General features: G+C 33.1%; 3 protein-coding genes across 5 annotated transcripts; all 3 read left to right on the top strand.

Annotated features, from left to right (window-relative positions):
- Positions 1-371: 371 nt before the first annotated feature.
- Positions 372-3,408, top strand: LOC112695497 (replication protein A 70 kDa DNA-binding subunit A-like). Of its 3 annotated transcripts, XM_072196567.1 has the most exons (12): positions 762-840; positions 964-999; positions 1,067-1,234; positions 1,306-1,405; positions 1,497-1,621; positions 1,719-1,803; positions 1,898-2,033; positions 2,104-2,267; positions 2,346-2,460; positions 2,556-2,741; positions 2,842-2,922; positions 3,007-3,408. In XM_072196567.1, exons 3-12 carry the CDS (start codon positions 1,093-1,095, stop codon positions 3,190-3,192), a joined length of 1,320 nt encoding a protein of 439 aa, XP_072052668.1. In that variant the 5' UTR covers positions 762-840; positions 964-999; positions 1,067-1,092; the 3' UTR covers positions 3,193-3,408. The 3 variants fall into 3 exon arrangements, with proteins under 3 accessions (XP_025603634.1, XP_025603635.1, XP_072052668.1); XM_025747849.2 differs by having other exon boundaries at positions 372-840; positions 964-1,234; XM_025747850.2 differs by having other exon boundaries at positions 551-840; positions 964-1,234; positions 2,819-2,922.
- Positions 3,409-8,340: 4,932 nt separating this feature from the next.
- LOC140173573 (uncharacterized) lies at positions 8,341-9,483 on the top strand. Its single transcript, XM_072198050.1, has one exon. The coding sequence runs from the start codon at positions 8,341-8,343 to the stop codon at positions 9,481-9,483; it is 1,143 nt and encodes a 380-aa protein (XP_072054151.1).
- A 7,007-nt stretch (positions 9,484-16,490) lies between these two features.
- LOC140173572 (uncharacterized) lies at positions 16,491-19,531 on the top strand. The gene is made up of 7 exons (XM_072198049.1): positions 16,491-16,887; positions 17,008-17,369; positions 17,477-17,868; positions 17,944-18,086; positions 18,142-18,220; positions 18,588-18,734; positions 19,435-19,531. The coding sequence occupies exons 1-7, from the start codon at positions 16,491-16,493 to the stop codon at positions 19,529-19,531; spliced, it is 1,617 nt and encodes a 538-aa protein (XP_072054150.1).
- Positions 19,532-22,519: the final 2,988 nt, after the last annotated feature.

Here is a 22,519-nt window from a genome sequence, read left to right as displayed (position 1 = left end):
TTATGTTTATTTTAAGATAAATATAAATATTAAAATATTAAATGATATATTTAAATTTTAAAAAATTAAATGTGAATAGTTTTTAAAAAATATTAAAATTTTTATTTTTATTTTTAAAAATTTTAGTTCTTTATATTCTTATTTTTTAAAAATAATAAAAAGACTAAAATTTTATATTTTAATCTTTAATTATCCAACACATGCAGTACTTATCAATCCTAATTTCTCGGTCTTAGTTTTAGTCCCAAAAAATAAAGGCATCCTTAATATTTTGTTCGTGAAGGTAGCAAATAATAATAATAATAATAATAATAATAATAATAATAATAATAATAAATAATCTATCTATATATTATAGGAGAGTAGTGGCTGATTGTTCAATCGACAAGTGGTGCGCTGAGTGATTGACACGTGGACAACACCCAAAATTGTAATGTCATATCTATTGAACCTGAAATGAAGAATAAAAAATAATAGTTATTAAATTATCGAATCTCGAAATGAATAAAAAATAATTGTTATTACGATGACAGAAACAGACATTTTATGTCTTTGAGATACAGACTTCACTATAAAAAGGAGCATGCATCTAATGTTCATACCTCTATCTTTCTACACATCACTTCTTCCAGTTTGAAAAAAGTGTCAAAGGCTAGCTGATTGTAGTGTTTCTCCTTTATCAAGCTAACCATGGCTGAATCGTTTGATTTGTTGATGGATGTCAGTCCGAAAAAGCTTGCATGGAACTTTTTGGTCCATGTTGTTCGTTTATGGAAAGCTCCTTGCCGGTACAATCCTAAGGAGATCAATAGTATTGAAATGGTTCTTCAAGATAGTCAGGCAAGTAATATTAATTGAATATAAACTACATGATCTTATACATTCACACATGCATTCCAAACTGAGCTGTATTTACTATCTTACACATGCATTCCAAACTGAGCTGTATTTACTATCTTACAGGGAGGGAGGATCCAAGCTTCGGTCCCTAAGGCGTTGGTACGTAGATGGAATGATAACATTGATGAGTTCAAGATGTATAAAATGTCAAATTTCATTGTTGTAGACAAGAGAGAAAAAACCAAGACATCTATGAATCGGTGGACCTTAAATTTCTCTCACCGAACTGTGGTGCTCTTGGTGGAGAATCCAACTTTCCCACTTCAAGCGTTTCGATTAACGCAAATTTCAGAGTTGTTGAATGCTGACAGGATCAATGACTCTCAATTAATAGGTGAGGCGAATACATTTACACTTCCTTAGTGTATAACTCATAACTACCTAACAATAAGATGGAAATCGCAGATATTATGGGTGAAGTGGTTGGAAAGGAAGATCCAAAGGAACTCATCACAAGCAAAGGGAAGGAAACGAAGCGTCTAGCTATTTTGGTTGAAGATCTTGAGTAAGTTGTGTTCGTGAATTATAGTGACATAATATAGGTTGTGTTATAATGATAATAAGGGTTAAACCTGTTTAATCACACTGATTTGCAGTAATTATCGTATTGGGTGTGTGTTGTTTGGGGACATGGTTGATCAAATACTACCATACCTAGATGATGGAAGAGTTGAACCATTGATAGTGGTCTTGCAGTTCTTCCGACCGAGTAGATGGAATGGTATGAATCTAAACCCTTTATCCTATACTATATAAATACAATGTACACATTAAGTGATGTCAGAAGTTTTCTCACTATCAGCTTTATAAATAAACAGAGAAAACCTCAGTACAGAGTCATTTCGACATTTCTAAGCTACGCATCAATCCCGATCTCGAGGAGGTTCGCGACTTTCGTGACAGGTTTGATCCACATTTCAATTTCTATAGATTCAAATTTTTTTTAACGGTCAGATGTAGCCAAGCATTAAAAAAATACTTTCGTTGTACCGCGTAGGAGGCTTGCCGCTATACCCTCAAATTTGGTCAGAATTAGTCAAGTCAACACAAACAACTCACATTCTGGGGCAGATGAACTTAAGCGGGGTGATGTGACGGTGAACACAATAGAGGAAGCACTAAACTCAACACAGGTCATACCATCACCTATTTAAATCCACGTTACATGATATGGCATTTACATAAACCCTCATGTATTTGCAGGAAGGCCCTTTGTGGATTGCTGGAACAATTGTGGCAATCAATTCTGGCAAGGATGATTGGTTTTACAAATCATGTAGAAAGTGTCCGAAGAAGGTTGAAACACCAATTGGAAATAGATACGAGTGTGGAAAGTGTGGCCACACTCACGGAAGTGCATCGTTAAGGTTTGTGTTCAGATTTACAATATGTTTTGGATGGACTATGTTATTGCAATTTACTAAGTTGTGCAATTTATATAATAGGTTTAAGGTTGAGGTGATGGCCTATGATGGCACTGGTAGCATAACACTGCTTCTATGGGATCGAGAAACGGTTCAACTATGTGGTAGACAAGCAGAACAGATCAAGGATGAGGAGGTTCATAGTAAATTATAACAAGTATTATGTCATGTACTTTATATAAATGTCAATGAAATAAACTATAACTTTAGACTTTTGTGATTTAATTTCAGGAACTTTATGCTGAAGGATACCCTGCAGCTCTTGAGAGCCTGTTAGAAAGAAAACTTCTTTTTAAGGTGAATGTCAAATCCTCCAACATCAAGCTCTATGACCAGGTGTATACAGTGATGAAGGTCTGCGAGGATGATACAATTTTTGAAATGCATCTCCCAAATAAAACGTTCTCCACTGTAACTGTATGTGCTAAAAGTTTGTAGGTTCCTTGATTATATTGAGACTTTGAGCAGTTTATTTGGCTATAATATCTAAGTAGGAATATCTCCAATATGGTTGTAGGATACCGGGTGCAGTAACTCGGTGGATTTGTCAGCAGCTATGGTTGATATCAACAATCTTAGTGATTCTCAATATTCTGTGGTAACTCTTGTGCTATATACTTTATAGAACTGGTTATTTTGTGTTAAATCTGCAGGAAATTGACAGTTTTTTTTCATGGGACAGGATGTTGTGGAGGATAGTGTTACAAGCCTCAAGTGCAAAACTCCAGCCAAAACAGCTACCATGGTTTTAAAGCAACAAATTCCCATCAACATTGAGAATGAAGAAGAACTGGGGTTTTCAACCAACAAACTTACCCGCAATCGTGGAAAAAGACAGAAGATGCAACTTCATGATAGCAATGAATGAGCTTTATGAAATACTTATTTCAGAGATATCTATAAACTGTTTTTTGCTTAGCTATTATTGTCTTCATGTTTTGATAATGTTCTTATTAGGGTTATTTATATGTAACTAAAATTAGTAATGAGGATTTAGAGTCTTAACAATAGAGATATTGATTAAGATGGATTCTATATGTTTTAATAGTATTGAATGACAACTCAGGCACTGGATTTTTCTTCACGTGGCTGTAATAGTGATTTCATATATTTGTTTTGTGTTAAGTTACATAATAAAATGACTAGCTAAGTAATAGAAAAAAAAAGTCTTATTATATGAATAATAATGGATACTTTATACAATAGCAATGGCTATCGCTAAGTCATGCTAGAATCAGACACTATTTTCCATAGGGAAAGGGTCAATACTTGATTAAAGCTAAAGTTTTAATTGAATCATAAACCTCTTTAAGTACATTATCAAACAAGTTTCATTAATAGTCAATGCCAATCATTCTAAATTTGACAAACCAACAAGCTAGATAACAATAACTATCCACATATGAGTATTAAACATTACACATAATTGATGTGATCATAGTTTTGTAGTTGCCAAAAAACCATTAAGCAAAGAATTAGGGAGAATTTGATAGGTATCTAATTATAAGAGAGTGTGTACATATATGCAGAGGTATTAGTGCTAAACTAATCAATTTAGCATTAGCCTATCTTGCAAATTTTGTAAAATATAACCATGATATATGTAACTAATAAAGTGGCATTACAAACACTGTTGCATTTTTTATAAGTGTATACTTATAAGAGAGTGTGACACTTTTATGCAAGGGTGAGAATTTGAGAATCAACTTATCATTTTAATATCTTATGATTGATGTCATTAGTGAAAATATATGACAAAAAGAATTAGTCCATGTTATTGAAGTATTGTAATCAAATAGACGCGAGACATTTTTATATTCACATGAATGCAAAATCAGCAAGTATGCTGGATTTAAACAGATGTAGTGCTAACAATTTTAGCTAAGTTTACAAACCAGAATCTCGATCCTTAATGTAGTGCCAGTTCTAGGTTCAGACTATTAATGCCCACAAAGACCAAAGGAAAAATGTGTCATATACGTCATTTACACATCTAACTATATTAAATTATGTGGAAAGGTCAACTTACATAGGGAGTGAGAAATTATAATTGATGAGATGGATAAAAAAGAAACTTTTTCCATAAAAGTGTTCTATACCAAGCTGTTAAAACCTTATCAGAACTATATAAAGCAGATAAATTGCATCACAAGATCTTTAACATATCTACATTGAGTTGTGTGGCACAAGTTTCCAAGAGGTTTTTAAATGTGACTTTATTTTGGAAACGATGAAGAAATATGTGAACTATTCGGTGAAGTTTATTCATAGTGAAGGAAGAAACAAAATCTTTATCCACACCATAAAATTAAAACAAGTAAACCTTTATTGTCTTTCTTGAGGAAGGGGATAATGTAAGCCAAATTCATGCAAAGTCATAGTGTGAAACACGATGTACAATTTGATCAAAGAAAAACATAACATGGTGTGAAATACGATGTGTATTACGATGTGCAACTGTAAAGGACTTCATTAGGGTTACAATGTGCAACCTTTGTTCTACATATTTTGGAAAAGCGAAAAATTTTAGATTTAGGGTTAACCAGCAAAAACGCTATCAAATTCTTCAAAGGTTGAAAAAATTGTACCCAAATTTTATTATGGACAAAAATGTCTTTTAATAATTTAAAAATACAAAAACAATACCAACAGTAAATATATATTTTCAAAATATGTCTTTGAGATTGAATTTTGATGTAGATTTTCACCAGCATAATTAAAAAAATGAGATATTAGTATTCTTAAGATTTGATAATTTCTTTCTAATTATATAATTTTATGTGATTTATTAAAAGAATTATTAGTTGTTAACCAAAAAATTACAAAAAAATATATACTCAACGAAAAATCACCAATTTTTATGTATAATAATATCTTATTTTTATAATTACGCTTAAAAAAAATTATATCAAATTCAATCTCCAAGGTATTTTTTTAAAATATACATTTACTGTTGGGTATTGTTATTGTGTTTTTAAATTATTTGAACGCATTTTTATTAATAGTATAATTTGAGTATATTTTTGTCAACATTTAATAATAATAATAAATATAATATTAATCAAGACCACCAATATGTTAACTTTTAACGAGAAAATTTTTAGACGAGTCTTCCGAATGGTATTTACTATTTATACGCTTTTTATGAATTTTATATGATGAAAACTGCAATGTAATTATTTAAAATAAGACCATCAACCCCTTCATAAGGTATTATATATTTTATAGTCTATCTAATCATTATTCAACTATTTAAATAAAAAAATAAGCTTGATATTTAATAACATTGTTACTGGCAACAACCACTATCAAATTTGTTAGTTAAACAGATACATATGTACATGGATAGAAATACACAATTCTTTGTATTTTTAAAGAGTGTTAACTAAATTAAAAACGTTATATATTATGAGCCCAAAGAGTTTTTTTTTTTACAAGTTAATATTATAGTTTAGTAGAAAAAATAATCACCAATATAATCTTAAACCGAAAAAATTTTCTAACTGAATGGTATCCTAATATTATATAATTTTTGGCAGAACTTATTTATTTATCTATATATATATATATATATATATATATATATATATATATATATATATATATATATATATATATCTAAAATTTTGTTATTTGGTGATACTAAATTTTATAATTTTCTTTCACACATGAGTTAATTAAATCGTTTCATTATTTTAACTTGGGGTCAAATCTAATTTTTTTATGGGGGTATATATATGCACACATTTACTGTCTAACATTTTTTAAGAATGATAGTATGGGCACTTGATCCCACAAAAATTCACATAGATGCATAATTAATTTTAATATATCTTTAAATTGTATCCCAAGTAAAGGTTGTTTCTTAAAAAAAGTGATAATACCATGAATGGTTAACCGATTTAGACCACTTATCTGTAAATTCGAAAGTGGACAACAGTTGGATTCAATTAGATTTATATGTGGTAGCAGGTAAAGCAAAATCTCTATCACACATATAGGAGAAAATATGCATACAATGATAAAAATGTCACCCGTCTACAACTATCAAAGGACGTGATTAAAGCTGCCTTAATGTTTTAGTGAAATGCAGGACTTTGTTCAAAGTCGGTTTCTTTGGGAAACGATTAAAGAAAGCCTGGACTATCCTGAGAGTTTAAATGATGGTTAAGGTAATAGTAGATAGGGTGGCTCATTTTGACACACATCAAGAGCCTCACCATTTTAAATCAACGCTGATCAGATACGCTGCACTTAAATCTGAGGTATCAACTTGACACATCATAAGATATTTCAAAGTGACTAAAGCTCAAAATGGTGAAGTAGGATTGAAATGAAGCATTTTTTTTCTGAAAGATTTCAATTAAATAAACGAGTTGAATGCAGTGAGTTGGCATAGTCTGAATTGGACAAAATGGCACACATTCTTATAATATAACATGATAAATAAAGATGAATACTTCATCGTAAATCTGTCAAATTTAAGCAATTATCTGTATATTTATCCCCATCTTTGTTTACATGGGGTTCTGTTCAAACAAGACTGCTATTACCTTTTTTGAAAAGAGACTTTGTCCAAGCCAAAATTATGCAAACTAATGATGTGAAACACAATTAGTGCATTGACCCAGTAAAACCATAAGGACCATCGAAAAAAATGCAATGTTGATATGTTCCCAGGATTTGCATTAATTCACTAACAAGGAGAAGGCAAAAATGCATTTTATCGGGAATATAGCAGCAGGCAATATTTAAATAAATATAAAAAAAACTCAACATAAAGTAGGACATTGCAACATAAGATAATGTAGCACCTTATGAATCATACCTGTTGAGGTATGTAGTCAAATAAGTTATCATTTCTATTTGTGCAACTGTAAAAGAATAAAGAGGTGTGTGATCTCTATTTTTGTATTTAGATACTTTTAAGAGATAAATATAAATTGTGGATCATGATTAACAAGGCATACAATACAGTCGGGCTTTCAGTTACATGAGAAGACTTAACATTATAAAACATATTCCACTAAAAAATTATTTCTCATACCAAGTTATAAAACCAGTAATGGTGAACCTTATCTAGCAAATGCCAATAATATCCAATGGTCATTCAATTATGATGCAATAACATATAATACACAATGGGTATGACACATACATAGGCTAATGACACATAGAATGAAAAACAGGTCACCAATCTATTGAAAGAACTTGATTAAAGATTTCGTGATTGATTAACCAAATATAAGACTCATTGGAGAACTTATTCACAATCATAGGTTCTAAGGTGCTGCTTCCAATACACTCTTAGCAGTTTCTAATAGAAGGAGTTTAGGTGCCGAAAGAGTACCCAAGAGAGAAGACTTATAGTTAAATACTTTAATTAGCTAATGTCCCTAATATCCAATGGTCATTAAATTATGATGCAGTAACATGTAATGCAAAATGATTATCACACATGCATAGGGTAACGACACATATAGAGAATGATAAAAATCTCATCAATATAAAGAACTTTTTTAAAGTTTTCTTGATGGATTAATTAAATGCAAGACTCATGGCACAAGTCATACACAAAATTAGGTACTACTCTGTTGCTTCCAATACATCCTTAGCAGTTTCTAAAAGAAGTATATGAGGTGCCCCAAATAGTGCACAAATGACAAAAAGTGTAGATAAATACTTTTACCCATTAATGTTACTAATATCCAATGGTCATTAGATTTGCATGGATGATAAAGCAATTGGCCTGTGTTTATTAAGGTAATCACAAAGCAATGTCTATTCATGCATAGAGTCAATATAATCTTATTTAAATATTTAATATAAATATCTTATTTTGCAGTTTGTTGTCTTACCCATTGCATGACACCTTCTAGATGTCAATATAAGCTATTGATATTCTCATTCAAAACATATATATGTCATGAGTTGTGAGAAAGGTTACAAGAACCATAATTTCTACTCAAAAACACTAAGAGCCATTAGCGGCTCCGTAATAAACTGTATATCTAGAATGAGTGACACTCCACCCAATATGAAAAAACTTCCACACCTTAGTGAGGATCTTATCTGGAAGATCATGGTGAAGGCAGATCCTAAGACAGTTGGACAGTGCAGAACGCTAAGCAAGGGTTGGAATTTCAGGCTGTGTACTAATTTGTTCGTGAAGGCAAACTATAAGGAAAACAAAGATCGAAGCAAGAGTGTGATCGTAGGCATTGGCTATCCCCCAGGTGATTACAACTCGATTTGGTTCGTTCGAGCGTATCTTCATTCGGGTCGCCAGGTTCAGTTCAATGTCCCAATGGATGCTAACCAATATGGCTTATATTCAGTCATTGGGTCTGAGAACGGAATCATATGCATAAAGATCTCATTGGGTGGCCTTAATTCTCGGCTTCTTGTATGGAATCCAGTATCGGATAAGAGGCGGTACGTAACCGATGAAGCAAGCAAGCATTCCGCTCATGCCGTTTCTCTATATGCGTTTGGTTTTTTGGAGGACGAAATCGAGTACCGTATTGTGCATGTCTACAAGCGTGCATTTAGACAAAGAAATATGTCATGGTCTCTTTACACTTCATTTGAACGAGAATGGACTCATTCCGGTATGTTTAAGAGTGATGTCCAGAAACTTGGGCCCAAATATATAGTGCACAATGGGATAGTCTATTGGATTGGGTGGCAGGGAGCTAATTTCTTTGAGCCAGCATCCATAGTCACGTTCAACCTCCGCATCCAGATGTTCCATGAGGCAAAGATCCCCCCAGACGTGCCATCTGATTACAACTCACTAACTTACTTCAACGATGGTGTCGGGTATATTTCATACCGTAATCTTGCATTCAGCAGGCAAGTCCTGGTCTGGCAAATGAAAAGAAATGGTGATCACAGCATCCATTGGGAGAGGATGATTAGAGTTTCTGGTCTTGGAATCCCATACACTCCTTCATTGTTCTTAGGCAATGACATAATAACAGTCATGGAGTGCAGAGACGGGTCAGGAAGTGCAAATGATGCCGTGCGAACAGACTTCCTGATTTCGAGGCTAAAATATATGGAATCAAGAAGGGAGCATTTGGTTCAACGCACATGGCAGGAACATGTTAACGTGAAGACAATTACAATGCATTCAGATGGGCTATACATGGTTTAGAGTTCTATGATCAATTTAGATGATCTTCCTGAGTTTTAAATGCAATTTATTTTGTTTAGTTTGCTTATTTAGACAATAGGGTAGAATATATGTAGTTAGATCCCTTGTGTTTCAATATAACCATCTATTGGGTTCGTTTTGATTTTGAAAGAGTTATCAATGTTAGTTTGTTAATCAATGTTATGCACTCTTCTAAATTTTGTAACAACTTAAAGGTTTAGGGTTTACAGGTTTCTTTATCATTTTATTTTTGATATTAAAGTAGTAGTATTAGTTGTAGCAGGTAATATATATGGTTAACTTCCTATATATACCCATTTGTATATACTTAATTTTTACATATTTATCTGTAAATTTATTAAGACATGCCACCTTAATTTAATATCCCTAATACTAAGTTGATAATGGTTATCTATTATCAATAATAAATACATTACCTAGATCTAACTAAACAGAATTGATTGATTACACTAATATCATTTTAACATAAAAAGTATATTCGGCTCATAAACAAGTTATCATATACTGGACTTTATAAATTTTGTATATGACATATTCACACCCAAGGCTAAGAACGACTTTAAACTACGGTTTGTAGACATGTACAATAACTAGGCCTTATAAGTACGATACTTGGGTTTTATAGAAAGAAATCATTGGCTGTGGATGATTTGAAAAACAGATAATATATTATGGATCATCTTTAAAAAGAAAGTTAGGATGCCTTGTGGAGGTGTGTTTAGTAATAGGTTGCTAAAATTAGTCTGACTTAATGACTATAAAAAAGATACTACATAATTCATAATATATACCAATGATAGCTATTACTAGGGTAGTAAAAAAATGATTTATAATTATATATCATATGAATTTAGTCTTACAGCATGGTATTTAACCGGTTTATATCAATAAAGGTTTAATATCATGATAGATGTGGAATAAAGTAGTAACAATGAGGCCAATCAATGAACAATATAGTATTTTAAATTTTCACATAGGTTTGTAAGACCAACTTAACCGTATTAAAATTACCTGGCACACCCACACAACCATTATTACCAGTTAATTGTTACAGATACCAAAGCATAGCATGTGAAGAGAAAGAGAGATAAAAAAAAAACTAGACACAAGTGGAGCCTTCCACGGCAAAAGTCCTCAACAGTTAAAGCTGGGGAAGAAAACCTAACGCAATACAATCATCACAAGGACTAAATGCAGATATAGTTATGAGCGGAAGGCTACTAAAAGATATCCCACTGAACTCAAGGTCAAAAGGTATAAGTAAATGTAGATTTATTTTTCATAATGAGTTTTAGAATAGAAAGTCAAAATATCTTGGTTCCATTTAGGTTAGTACGAATGGAACAAAGTTTAGTGTATACAGATCGAAGTATAATGATTTCTAACATAAATAAGACATGGTTTCTAGCATACATGTTTCTTTTGCTTATATTCTCTATGTTTGGAATATTAACAATCCTGTTTAATCTGAAATGTGCAGAGATGGAGGAAAGAAACACGCTTAAAAATAAGAGAAAGGTTGATCAATTTTGTATGAATGAATGGTCAAGCAACAGTGAAATTCAAGGTACGAAATATGGATAACATGCTTTCATTTAACATAATATAAACGAACTTATTTTCATCACAGTTGGAAAATAGCTTATCCACAATAAGGTAAATTTCAGTTATAGTGTGTATACCACTACAAGAGTACCTTGAATATCTCTAAATAGTTGTATAAAATGGTGTTATAAGTGAGAAAGGTAACAAAGGTATCATGGCAGGGACTTTGTCATCAACATTATTATCGGTTGACTGGAGTCAGCCAGTTGATGATATGCAATGCAACAAAGGGGTTCAGATTAGCTCTAGCAGTACCATTGGCAACTTTAGGTATTTTACCGAGAATAACAATCTACAAAACGATGAGATCCGGGAAAGCTTGGCAACAAAACCATATGTTCTAGCAGATATAACTAACACAGGTAATCTTATATTTTAGCAAAATAGAAATCAAAATCTTACTTAGATTATGGATAGGTAAACTAGAAAAGATCTTTATATGACAGATACTGCAAGACATGCTAGGATGGAACGAGCTAACAAGCTAGCCAAGAAAAAACAACGTGCAATAGAACATATACCTCAAGGTAAAGCCTGAATAAATAATGCTTTATTTCAGCTCTTGCTGCTATCCAATTATTAATGTGCAAATTGTGATCTAATTGTAAATCTGTGTGAATGGTGTGGGAAGGGATCTAACTGAAAACAGTTTCTGAAAAAATTATATGTATAGACCCAACTTGAGTTACATAACTATATACAAAGTGCAATAATAATTAATTTAATTTGTTCTTAAATCACTATAAGGTAATTATTGTTCACTTATGCCAAGTGTATTTTACTATTGCTTAGCGGCAAATTCAGCTATAGATTGTGTCATCACAGGGAATGTAACAGCTACTCTAGCAGATTGCACACTCTATCCAAGTATTGTTATGCAAACCATGAAGAGGGATGAATACAGTAACTTACAAAACAACCAAAAATGGATATTGTTGCCATCAAATCTAACAACACAAGACAATTTAAGAAGTATAGGTAATGGACTAATAGTAACAAACTACACATCCGACTAATTTATGCATTCTAAATATAGTAATTTAGCAAACATCTTTCATTGACAGACAATGCTAGGCATGCTAGGATGGAACGAGCGAACAAGCTAGCAAAGAAAAGACAATATATGGGAACGTCTTCCCCACAAGGTAGGAATTATAGAAAGTATGTTGTAGAATAACTTGCTTATTCCACTTGAGTTATAATAGGTACAGTTCAGAGTTACTATATATGAATCTGTGTCGCAACTTAGTCTGAGTTATCTTTTTTGTATTAATTTATATGTTTTCTAACATGATAAAATTTGTAGTTGAGTTGGTTAACATTCAGAAGCAAAGGTTGATTGTGAATAAGGAAAACAACATATGTTCAAATGAAAATCAAGTGAATTGTGCTCCCAGAAATGGCCCATTTAAAGGTCAGTTTTATTTAATTATGGTCTATATATATAGGCTTGATACACAAATGGTAATCGAATTAGCTAATGAATCATACCAACTAACAAGTACTGTAAGATAAATGCAAATCAAAGTTATATAACTTATCAAATTTGTATGTAAACGAAGGTACTAACCTTGGTCTCCATCCTTGGCCGATCATTCTTTCTCTCAATTTCCCCTTTCACCTATGCCTCCCACAGAGACACTGACTTTGTGCCTTCCAACTCTTCCCAATTTGCCATTTTTTACCACTCTGCTCAATCTTACCGCATTAGCATATGTCTATATGTTAGAAAATAATTAGACTTGATGTCCAAATACATACCACGGAAATCCTTGAATATTTAGGAAATAGCTTCCAATTAAATAGCTTGATCCACCTTCCCATAGTTATCATTTGTAGTGTATTATAAGATTTGTGGCAGTGTACCCAACTGGATCAAAATATCATAATTAGGAGCACCCAAAATACATGTTATATTCAGTAAAATAGAAGACATGATTATTCAACAAATACTAAGCTAAAGTTATAAATCAGTCGTGCTTAAATTAAAAAAAAAAAACTTATGGAACCCACACAAACATTCAATTCAAATGCCAACATAGTTGAAAGATTTTGTTCAAAGTGATAGTTTTCATACTAGATAATATCAAATAAGACTAGATAAGATCAAAATATTATTCTACTACATTAATCAGCAGCCATGGGTTGCAACACTACTAAACGCAAAGAAATTCCACAATAGATAAGCTGCACATACTGTGAAAATTCATGAACAATTAGGAAATAGCTTCCAACCAAGCACAGAATCCATGCTAATGCTAAAATATACAAATCATACAAAGAGTATATGAATCTGTATAACAGTAAAAACTTACAGTAACCTATTTTACTTCATCAACCGAAAAAATTGTTCTATAGCACAAGTTTTCTGTCATAAAAGTAGGTGGGATCTGTGAATGGGTGAGTATCTTGAATAAAATTAGTACCCACTTTTATGTACTCATTTAAGAATCCGTCTATCATCTACTCTAGAGAGGTCAATCCCTTCAATTCATGAATCAATATATGATTCAGATTCACAGAGTCAGTGAGTGTTATCCTGTATTCATTTTGTACCAACTTTAAAGATGATATTTATTGAAGTCAAACATTTATACTAAGATGATATATATAAGTCAAACATTTATACTAAGGTTCACAACAACCCAAGATTAGATAATTGTAAGAAATATTTTAAATATAACAGTGTAGCAAATAAGTTATTTTTTTAAGTGTTTTTACTCCTCCCTTATATAAATTAATTCTATCCTCCCTTAACAGAAACCCGGGAATATTTAACCGACACCTTCGAAAAAGAGAAAAAAAATTGGCAGGACTGAAGTAATTAATCTCCAACACTTTGAAGCATCCATTGAAAGTTGAAACTTTTACTAAGTTTTCTAGATTCATAAAGTCATAGCATTAACCTGAAGGATGGTATCAGTTCCATATTCTTTTCTCCACCTTAACATGTCTTCCCACATTTGAATAGTCTTCTCAATGTCAAAGTCCTTTGCTTTCAGAAACCTACCACAGCCATAGTTAGCAATTTTTACATTCAGCTTGATCCACTGTTCCATAGTTAGCAGTTGTAGTTTATTACAAGATTTGATTGAGTATACCCAATTGGATCAAAACATGATAATCAAGGAGCACCTAAATACATGTGAATATATGTATAATAATAAATAAATGATGAACTAAGTTAAAGTTATAAACCAATTAAGCTTAAATTCAAGTATATATATTCTTATGGAACCCGCAGAAACAACCAATTCAAATGCCATCATGGTTGGGAGATTGTATTCGAAGTTATAGTTATCATACTAGCTAATATCAAAGAAGACTAGATAAGAAAAAAATGTAATCCTTAACACAGACATAGTTACTGTCGATGTGTTTGTATGCTTAAATGGTCTTATTCATTAATTAGGAATTATATCTAATAGCAAACTACCATGAAGTTTCCAGCTAGAAATATATGCTTAAATGGTCAATCTTACCGCATTAGCATATGTCTATATGTAAATCTCGAAGCCCTTGGAGATATTAACTCTGTGCCCTTTAACTCTACCCAAGTTGCCAGCTTCAACGACTCCGCTCAATATGTCCGATCTGCATTTGCCTACATTAATATGCGAAACTATAAGGCCTACGCCTTAATCTTTGTTTGTGGAATAAAACTTCAAAATCATGAAAACTACTAAATTCATATATGAGGTTTAAAAGTTACAACCAGAGAATTTAAACCCCCTAAATACTAAATAGATATAGAATATATGACACTTAAGCATTGATGTATGGTCCTAAACTCAATATCAACCAAGATTAGTTTATTATATGTGTTAGATATTTTTGTCATATCCGTTTATAAATAATGAAGAACCGCTTTTTGCCCCATTGTAAAATGGATGCAGAGCAGTCAAGGACTCGCAAAATAGGAATCACTGTCATACATCGACAAGAAATAACAAAGGTACGATATTAAATGGCTATGAATTTCACTATCCAAAAACTGAATAGTTTACAAGTTCACTTAACTACAAAATTTAAGCCATTCTTAGCAATATACATCAGAATTAGGGAAAGATATTTAATAATATATATTAAATTTTGTCAAAGCCGTTCTAATAATGAAATGATCTTCCAATGCATGACATAGGTGGAAGGGCTTCAACAAGGGATGCTAGAGTTGCCAGTTGTAAGGAGCAGGCAAGCAAGGGTATGTTGAGAGATATTCAAAGGATCAATTTATTATTAAAACTGCAAATTATATTTATGCATGTAATTAATGGATTTTTCCGTTCATGTTAATATTGAAATTTTAGAGTATTTGCACATGGGAGATGCAATGTATATATGCGAACACTGCTTTGCCCTTTTTTGGTACGATGAAAGGATAAACAAAAGTTATAACACAGACCAACCAAAATTTACGATGTGTTGTAAAGGAGGTCAAGTCCAACTGCCACACCTACCAGAAGCACCAAAAGTTTTGTATGAGTTGTTGTTCAATAATAACCCAAGAGCAAGCATTTTCGTGATAACATCAGGTCATATAATAGCATGTTTCAATTCACTTCAATGGGTGCCAAAATAGACCGCGGTATAAATACTTCTAGAGGTCCACCTACATTCATTCTTTGTGGCGAAAACTACCATCTAATAGGTAGCCTAATTCCACCAGAAGGGAATAATGCGAAATTTGCCCAATTATACATAGTTGATTCACAAAATGAGGTGCACAACCGGATGTCAGCTATCAGGCAAGTATCTATAACCTTTTTATTTTACTTAAAATATTTTCAAGGGTTTAGATCAAACTAATTAACCTTATATAATTGAGCGTTGTTTAAAAAACTTGACATTATTTAAAACATGCAGGGGTGAAGATAACAAAAACATAGATGAAGACATTGTAAGAGATCTTAAGAAGATGCTGGATGAAAAGAATGTGTTGGTGAAGGCATTCCGCATGGTTAGGGATTCAATGGGCAAAGAATCAAATTCAACAATTAAACTTAGACTATTGGGAAAAAGGGGAAAGGATGGTAGAAGATATAACTTACCATCAACAGATGAGGTTGCTGCATTGATTGTCGGTGATTTTGACATTGACAAGACAGACAGAGACATTGTTGTGGAGACACAGAGCGGAAGATTACAAAGGATTAATCAACTCAATCCAGCATATCTGGGATTACAATATCCCCTGCTATTTCCTTATGGCGAGGATGGATACAAGGAAATTACCGCTAAACAAAAGACACCATAACCTGGTAAGGACGACAGGAGTGTCGATGAGAGAATTTTTTGCTTTCGTATACAAGAAAGACTAGCGACGGATCTCCATGTTATACTCAAGAAGACTCTTTCAACAGTTTTTGGTTGATGGGTACTCCATGATTGAGTCATCAAGGCTAAACTACATACGCGGTGACCAAGAGAAATTAAGGTGTGAGATGTACAAGGGAGTAAAGGAAGCAGTACTGAATGGAGAAACAACGCCGTCATCATGTGGCAAGCATATAATATTGCCTTCGTCATTCACAGGTGGACCAAGATACATGATACAAAACTATCAGGATGCAATGGCAATATGTAAGGTTGTTGGTTATCCAGACCTCTTCATAACCTTCACGTGCAATCCGAAGTGGCCTGAGGTTGAAGACTTTTTGAACAATAGAGAGCTGAATCCACAAGATCGACCCGACATTATTTGTAGGGTTTTCAAGGCAAAATTAGATACACTAATTAAAGATGTACGAGCAAACAAAGTTTTTGGTAGAGTTGCTGCAGGTATGTCCAATCAAAACCAATTATGTCATGGTTTCAAGTTTCCAATAGCAATAGCTGTAATGTTTTATGTATGATAGTCTATTTGTCATGGATTTGAATTTTTCATTATGAATCTTGCAGTGGTATACACAATCGAATTCCAGAAACGTGGGTTACCACATGCACACATTCTACTATTCTTACACAAGGATGACAAATTTCCCACTGCCGAAGATATTGATAAGATTATATCAGCTGAGATACCCGATAAAAAGATAGACCCGGAATACTTTGATGCAGTCGAAAAGCACATGATGCACGGTCCATGTGGAGTGGCAAGGAAAGATTCACCATGTATGGAAAATTCTAAATGCATTCGACACTTCCCTAAGAAGTTTGTTGAGAATACTACTATCGACGATGATGGGTACCCGGTATACCGACGAAGAGAAGATGGAAAGACTATCAACAAATCAGGAGTCGATCTTGACAATCGTTATGTTGTACCACACAATAGGTTTCTACTCATGAGATATGGTGCCCATATTAATGTTGAGTGGTTGTAACCAGTCAAGATCTATTAAGTATTTGTTCAAATATGTGAACAAAGGTCATGACCGTTGTAACGGCTTCATTTTATAAAAGTGCTGCAGACAAAGAGAACATGGATGACTATGATGAAGTCAGTATGTACTATGATTGCAGGTATATTTCTCCGTGTGAAGCTGCTTGGAGGATCTTTGGTTACAACATACACTACAGGGATCCCTCGGTTGTTCGTCTAGGATTTCACTTACCCGATGAACAAAACTTGATCTTTAAAGATAATGAAAAGCTCGATGATGTGATCCGAGAAGCATCTGTTAAGGAGTCTATGTTTCTCGGTTGTTTCAAGCCAACAAGATCTACTCAGAAGCAAGGTCGCTCACTTTTGCAGAATTTCCTACACATTTTGTGTGGAAGGCAAAGGAAAGGGTGTGGTTGCCTCGGAAGAGCCATGCTGTAATTGGAAGAATCTTCTTGTGCTCCTGGATCTGGTGAGAGATATTACCTAAGGCTACTACTCAATTGCGTTAGGGGACCAACTTGCTATGAAGACATTCGAACTATAGACGGTGTTGTATACTCATCATTCAAAGATGCATGTTATGCACGTGGTCTTTTAGATGATGATAAGGAATATGTTGAAGCAATAGTGGAAGCAAGTTATTGGGGCTCAGGTACATACTTGAGGAATCTTTTTGCTACATTGTTATTTTCCAATTCAATGGACAGACCCGAACAGTATGGGAAGAAACATGGACTTTATTAGTGATGACATACTTCATAGACAGAGAGACTACTCGATAATCAAGTAATATAAACTTTGGATTATAAGAATAGTGTATTAATTATGACATAAGAATTAACAGCTACATATTATTGTAGAAATTTAAAATACAATGTATATCAATTAGTACAACTAGCTATGGCTGCTAAACATATAACTCAAATTAATAATAAATAGTATGAATAAAGAGGATATGAAAATAAGATTTAATAGACATGTATTAGATTTATTATGATTTGACTCATTTTATTAGATTCACTTTATTAAAGAAAATAAAATTTCAAAAAATTTGACCAATTGTGAAGCAAGGTTTGCAAGTGTTTACGATTGAGTTAACAATTTTTCTTAATCATATACATGATTTGACATATATGTTGCTATTATGTAACAGAGTAATCCTCACAGAGGCCGAGATCAAAATTTACCCTAATGGAGATGAGAATATACTTAACAAATACAACAAAAGTCTGAAAGATTTCCACCAATGCAATGCCAGATACAAACCAAGTAACAATTTATTGTATCCCATGGCATATAGGTTAATTTCATGAATCAGATATGATCGGCAAAACTAGCTGCAGAGCATGTAACCTACTTAGGACTATTAACTGATGAACAAAAAGAAGTATTAACAAAGTCTCACTGCAGTTCAAACCGGCAAGGTGGAGTATTTTTCCTTTATGGGTTACGGTGGGACAGGAAAAAATTTGTTTGGAAGACACTAGCTTCTGCATGAGGTCTAGATACATATTTTTTAACATGTTGCATCTAGCGGGATAGCATCACCTTTGTTGCCTGGAGGCAGGACAGCTCACTCACGTTTCGCAATACCGCTTAACATAGATGAATTCTCAACATGCAATATTAAGCAAGGAGTGCACTAGCTGAGCTTTGATTAAGACCAAAGTTGATAATTTGGGATGAGGCACCTATGGTAAATAGATTCTGTATTGAAGCTCTTGATAGGACCATGCGTGACATATTAAGGTTCAATAACAAAGATAGCTTGGAGCAGCCATTTGGAGGCAAGACAATTGTTTTTGGGGGAGATTTCGCCAAATACTTTCCAGTCATCCCGAAAGGGTCTAGGCAAGAAATAGTCAATGCCACTATCAACTCATCATACTTGTGGGGATGGACTGCAAGCTTTTGACACTTTCAAGAACATGCGCTTAAAATCAAGTGATTTAAATTCAAGGTCATCTGAGTTGAAAAGAATTTGCTGATTGGATACTCAGTATTGGTGATGGCAGCCAAGGGTCACGATCGAATACAGGTGAAAAGGTTGTCATTCCCGATGACATATTGGTTTTCCGATTGGGTAGACCCAATTGACAGGCAATATGTAGAGTAACTTATCCTGAAGCTTTTCAGGAAGAAATATTGACCAACAGATTGAAGATCGAGCTATCCTTGCACCAACACTACAGTAGTTGATGAGATCAACAACTACATGATGAGTTTAAATCCGGCTAAAGCGCAAACATATTTGAGCTCTGATAAGGCATGTCCACAGAGCCCTATAACGATTTATTGGCTTCAATACACACTCCTGAACTCCTAAAAACACAATCAAGTGCTCAGGTGTCCCTAACCATGAGTTAACACTAAAGTTGGAACACCAATTATGCTGTTAAGAAACATTGACCACTCCGCCAGGATTGTGCAATGGAACACGATTGGTTGTTACTAAACTTTGGAAAACACATAATTGAAGCACGAACGTGTGCGGGCAAGAATAAGGGGCAGAAAGTGTTTATTACAAGGATGACACTAAGTCCTTCTGACCATCGAATACCATTCAATTCCAACGGAGACAATTTCCTATTATGGTTTCATACGCGATGACTATAAAACAAGAGCCAAGGTCAGTTCATTATCAAAGGTTGGGTTAATATTGAAGAAACCCGTATTCACACATGGCCAGCTCTATTGTTGCTATCTCCAGGGTGACAAAATAAGGAAGCGACTCAAGATTTTGTTGTGTCATGATGATGATCAAAAGAAAGAAACAGAGAATGTCGTTTTCAAAGAAGTATCAGAAAACATATGTTGAACATTCAATATTCCAGGAAAACTCCACAGTCATTGGTACACAAACGAGGTACTGCTCTACCAACAATTGTGTACATGTTACAATTTTCTTAAAAGCCTTTTAGGTGTAGAACTAAACCAGTATACAATCAGTGCCTTGCAGGATTTACCAAGTAAAGATATCTGAAAAATATGTTTGCATTATAGGAACTATATTACCTTTATTGTCCAGCTAGAAGGTTTATTGGGGTGATATGCAATCTGATGTCCTCATTATAGCCCCACCCTAAAGTCAAACAAATGAGTAGTGTTACAAATAATGCCCATCGAGACCCTGTATAACTCTCAGTTAGCTACCGACACAATTTCAGTATAACAAACTAATGACAGTTGGATCTGTGCAATCTAATTTATATACCTCTATAGAACAAATTTAATTTCATTGTACCATCCCTTTGATTAGGAAAATAATTAGACTTGATGTCCAAATACATACCACGGAAATCCTTGAATATTTAGGAAATAGCTTCCAATTAAATAGCTTGATCCACCTTCCCATAGTTATCATTTGTAGTGTATTATAAGATTTGTGGCAGTGTACCCAATTGGATCAAAATCATAATTAGGGAGCACCCAAAATACATGTTATATTCAGTAAAATAGAAGACATGATTATTCAACAAATACTAAGCTAAAGTTATAAATCAGTCGTGCTTAAATTTAAAAAAAAAAAACTTATGGAACCCACACAAACATTCAATTCAAATGCCAACATAGTTGAAAGATTTTGTTCAAAGTGATAGTTTTCATACTAGATAATATCAAATAAGACTAGATAAGAGCAAAATATTATTCTACTACATTAATCAGCAGCCATGGGTTGCAACACTACTAAATGCAAAGGAATTCCATAATAGATAAGCTGCACATACTGTGAAAATTCATGAACAATTAGGAAATAGCTTCCAACCAAGCACAGAATCCATGCTAATGCTAAAATATACAAATCATACAAAGAGTATATGAATCTGTATAACAGTAAAAACTTACAGTAACCTATTTACTTCATCAACCGAAAAAATTGTTCTATAGCACAAGTTTTCTGTCATAAAAGTAGGTGGGATCTGTGAATGGGTGAGTATCTTGAATAAAATTAGTACCCACTTTTTATGTACTCATTTAAGAATCCGTCTATCATCTACTCTAGAGAGGTCAATCCCTTCAATTCATGAATCAATATATGATTCAGATTCACAGATTCAGTGAGTGTTATTATTCATTTGTACCAACTATAAAGATGATATTATTGAAGTCAAACATTTATACTAAATGATATATATAAGTCAAACATTTATACTAAGGTTCACAACAACCCAAGATTAGATAATTGTAAGAAATATTTTAAATATAACAGTGTAGCAAATAAGTTATTTTTTTAAGTGTTTACTCTTCCCTTATATAAATTAATTCTATCCTCCCTTAACAGAAACCCGGGAATATTTAACCGACACCTTCGAAAAAGAGAAAAAAAATTGGCAGGACTGAAGTAATTAATCTCCAACACTTTGAAGCATCCATTGAAAGTTGAAACTTTTACTAAGTTTTTTAGATTCATAAAGTCATAGCATTAACCTGAAGGATGGTATCAGTTCCATATTCTTTTCTCCACCTTAACATGTCTTCCCACATTTGAATAGTCTTCTCAATGTCAAAGTCCTTTGCTTTCAGAAACCTACCACAGCCATAGTTAGCAATTTTTACATTCAGCTTGATCCACTGTTCCATAGTTAGCAGTTGTAGTTTATTACAAGATTTGATTGAGTATACCCAATTGGATAAAAACATGATAATCAAGGAGCACCTAAATACATGTCAATATATGAATAATAACAGACAAATGATGAACTAAGTTAAAGTTATAAACCAATTAAGCTTGAATTCAAGTATATATATTCTTATGGAACCCGCAGAAACAACCAATTCAAATGCCCATCATGGTTGGGAGATTGTATTCGAAGTTATAGTTATCATACTAGCTAATATCAAAGAAGACTAGATAAGAAAAAAATGTAATCCTTAACACAGACATAGTTACTTTCGATGTGTCTGTATGCTTAAATGGTCTTATTCATTAATTAGGAATTATATCTAATAGCAAACTACCATGAAGTTTCCAGCTAGAAATATATGATTTAACTACTAGCAAAATTACATGTACTATATGTATCAGATGGCCGTGGTATACTTACATACATCTCGAACCAAATCTTTTTGAATCGGATTCTACCC

The sequence above is a fragment of the Arachis hypogaea genome, chromosome 6, assembly GCF_003086295.3.
Source record: "Arachis hypogaea cultivar Tifrunner chromosome 6, arahy.Tifrunner.gnm2.J5K5, whole genome shotgun sequence".
NCBI classification, from domain to species: domain Eukaryota; kingdom Viridiplantae; phylum Streptophyta; class Magnoliopsida; order Fabales; family Fabaceae; genus Arachis; species Arachis hypogaea.
Note: the sequence above shows the minus strand (reverse complement) of the source record. Positions and strands in the feature narration are given on the sequence as shown.

Coding starts and splice junctions, on each gene's coding strand:
- LOC140173573 (XM_072198050.1), top strand. CDS start 8,341: ATGAGTGACACTCCACCCAATATGAAAAAACTTCCACACCTTAGTGAG.
- LOC112695497 (XM_025747849.2), top strand. CDS start 691: ATGGCTGAATCGTTTGATTTGTTGATGGATGTCAGTCCGAAAAAGCTT. Junction 2,268..2,345: donor CACGGAAGTGCATCGTTAAG/GTTTGTGTTCAG, acceptor TTTATATAATAG/GTTTAAGGTTGAGGTGATGG. Junction 2,742..2,841: donor AAACGTTCTCCACTGTAACT/GTATGTGCTAAA, acceptor ATATGGTTGTAG/GATACCGGGTGCAGTAACTC.
- LOC140173572 (XM_072198049.1), top strand. CDS start 16,491: ATGATTGAGTCATCAAGGCTAAACTACATACGCGGTGACCAAGAGAAA. Junction 16,888..17,007: donor TTTTGGTAGAGTTGCTGCAG/GTATGTCCAATC, acceptor TGAATCTTGCAG/TGGTATACACAATCGAATTC. Junction 17,869..17,943: donor TGCCTCGGAAGAGCCATGCT/GTAATTGGAAGA, acceptor CAATTGCGTTAG/GGGACCAACTTGCTATGAAG.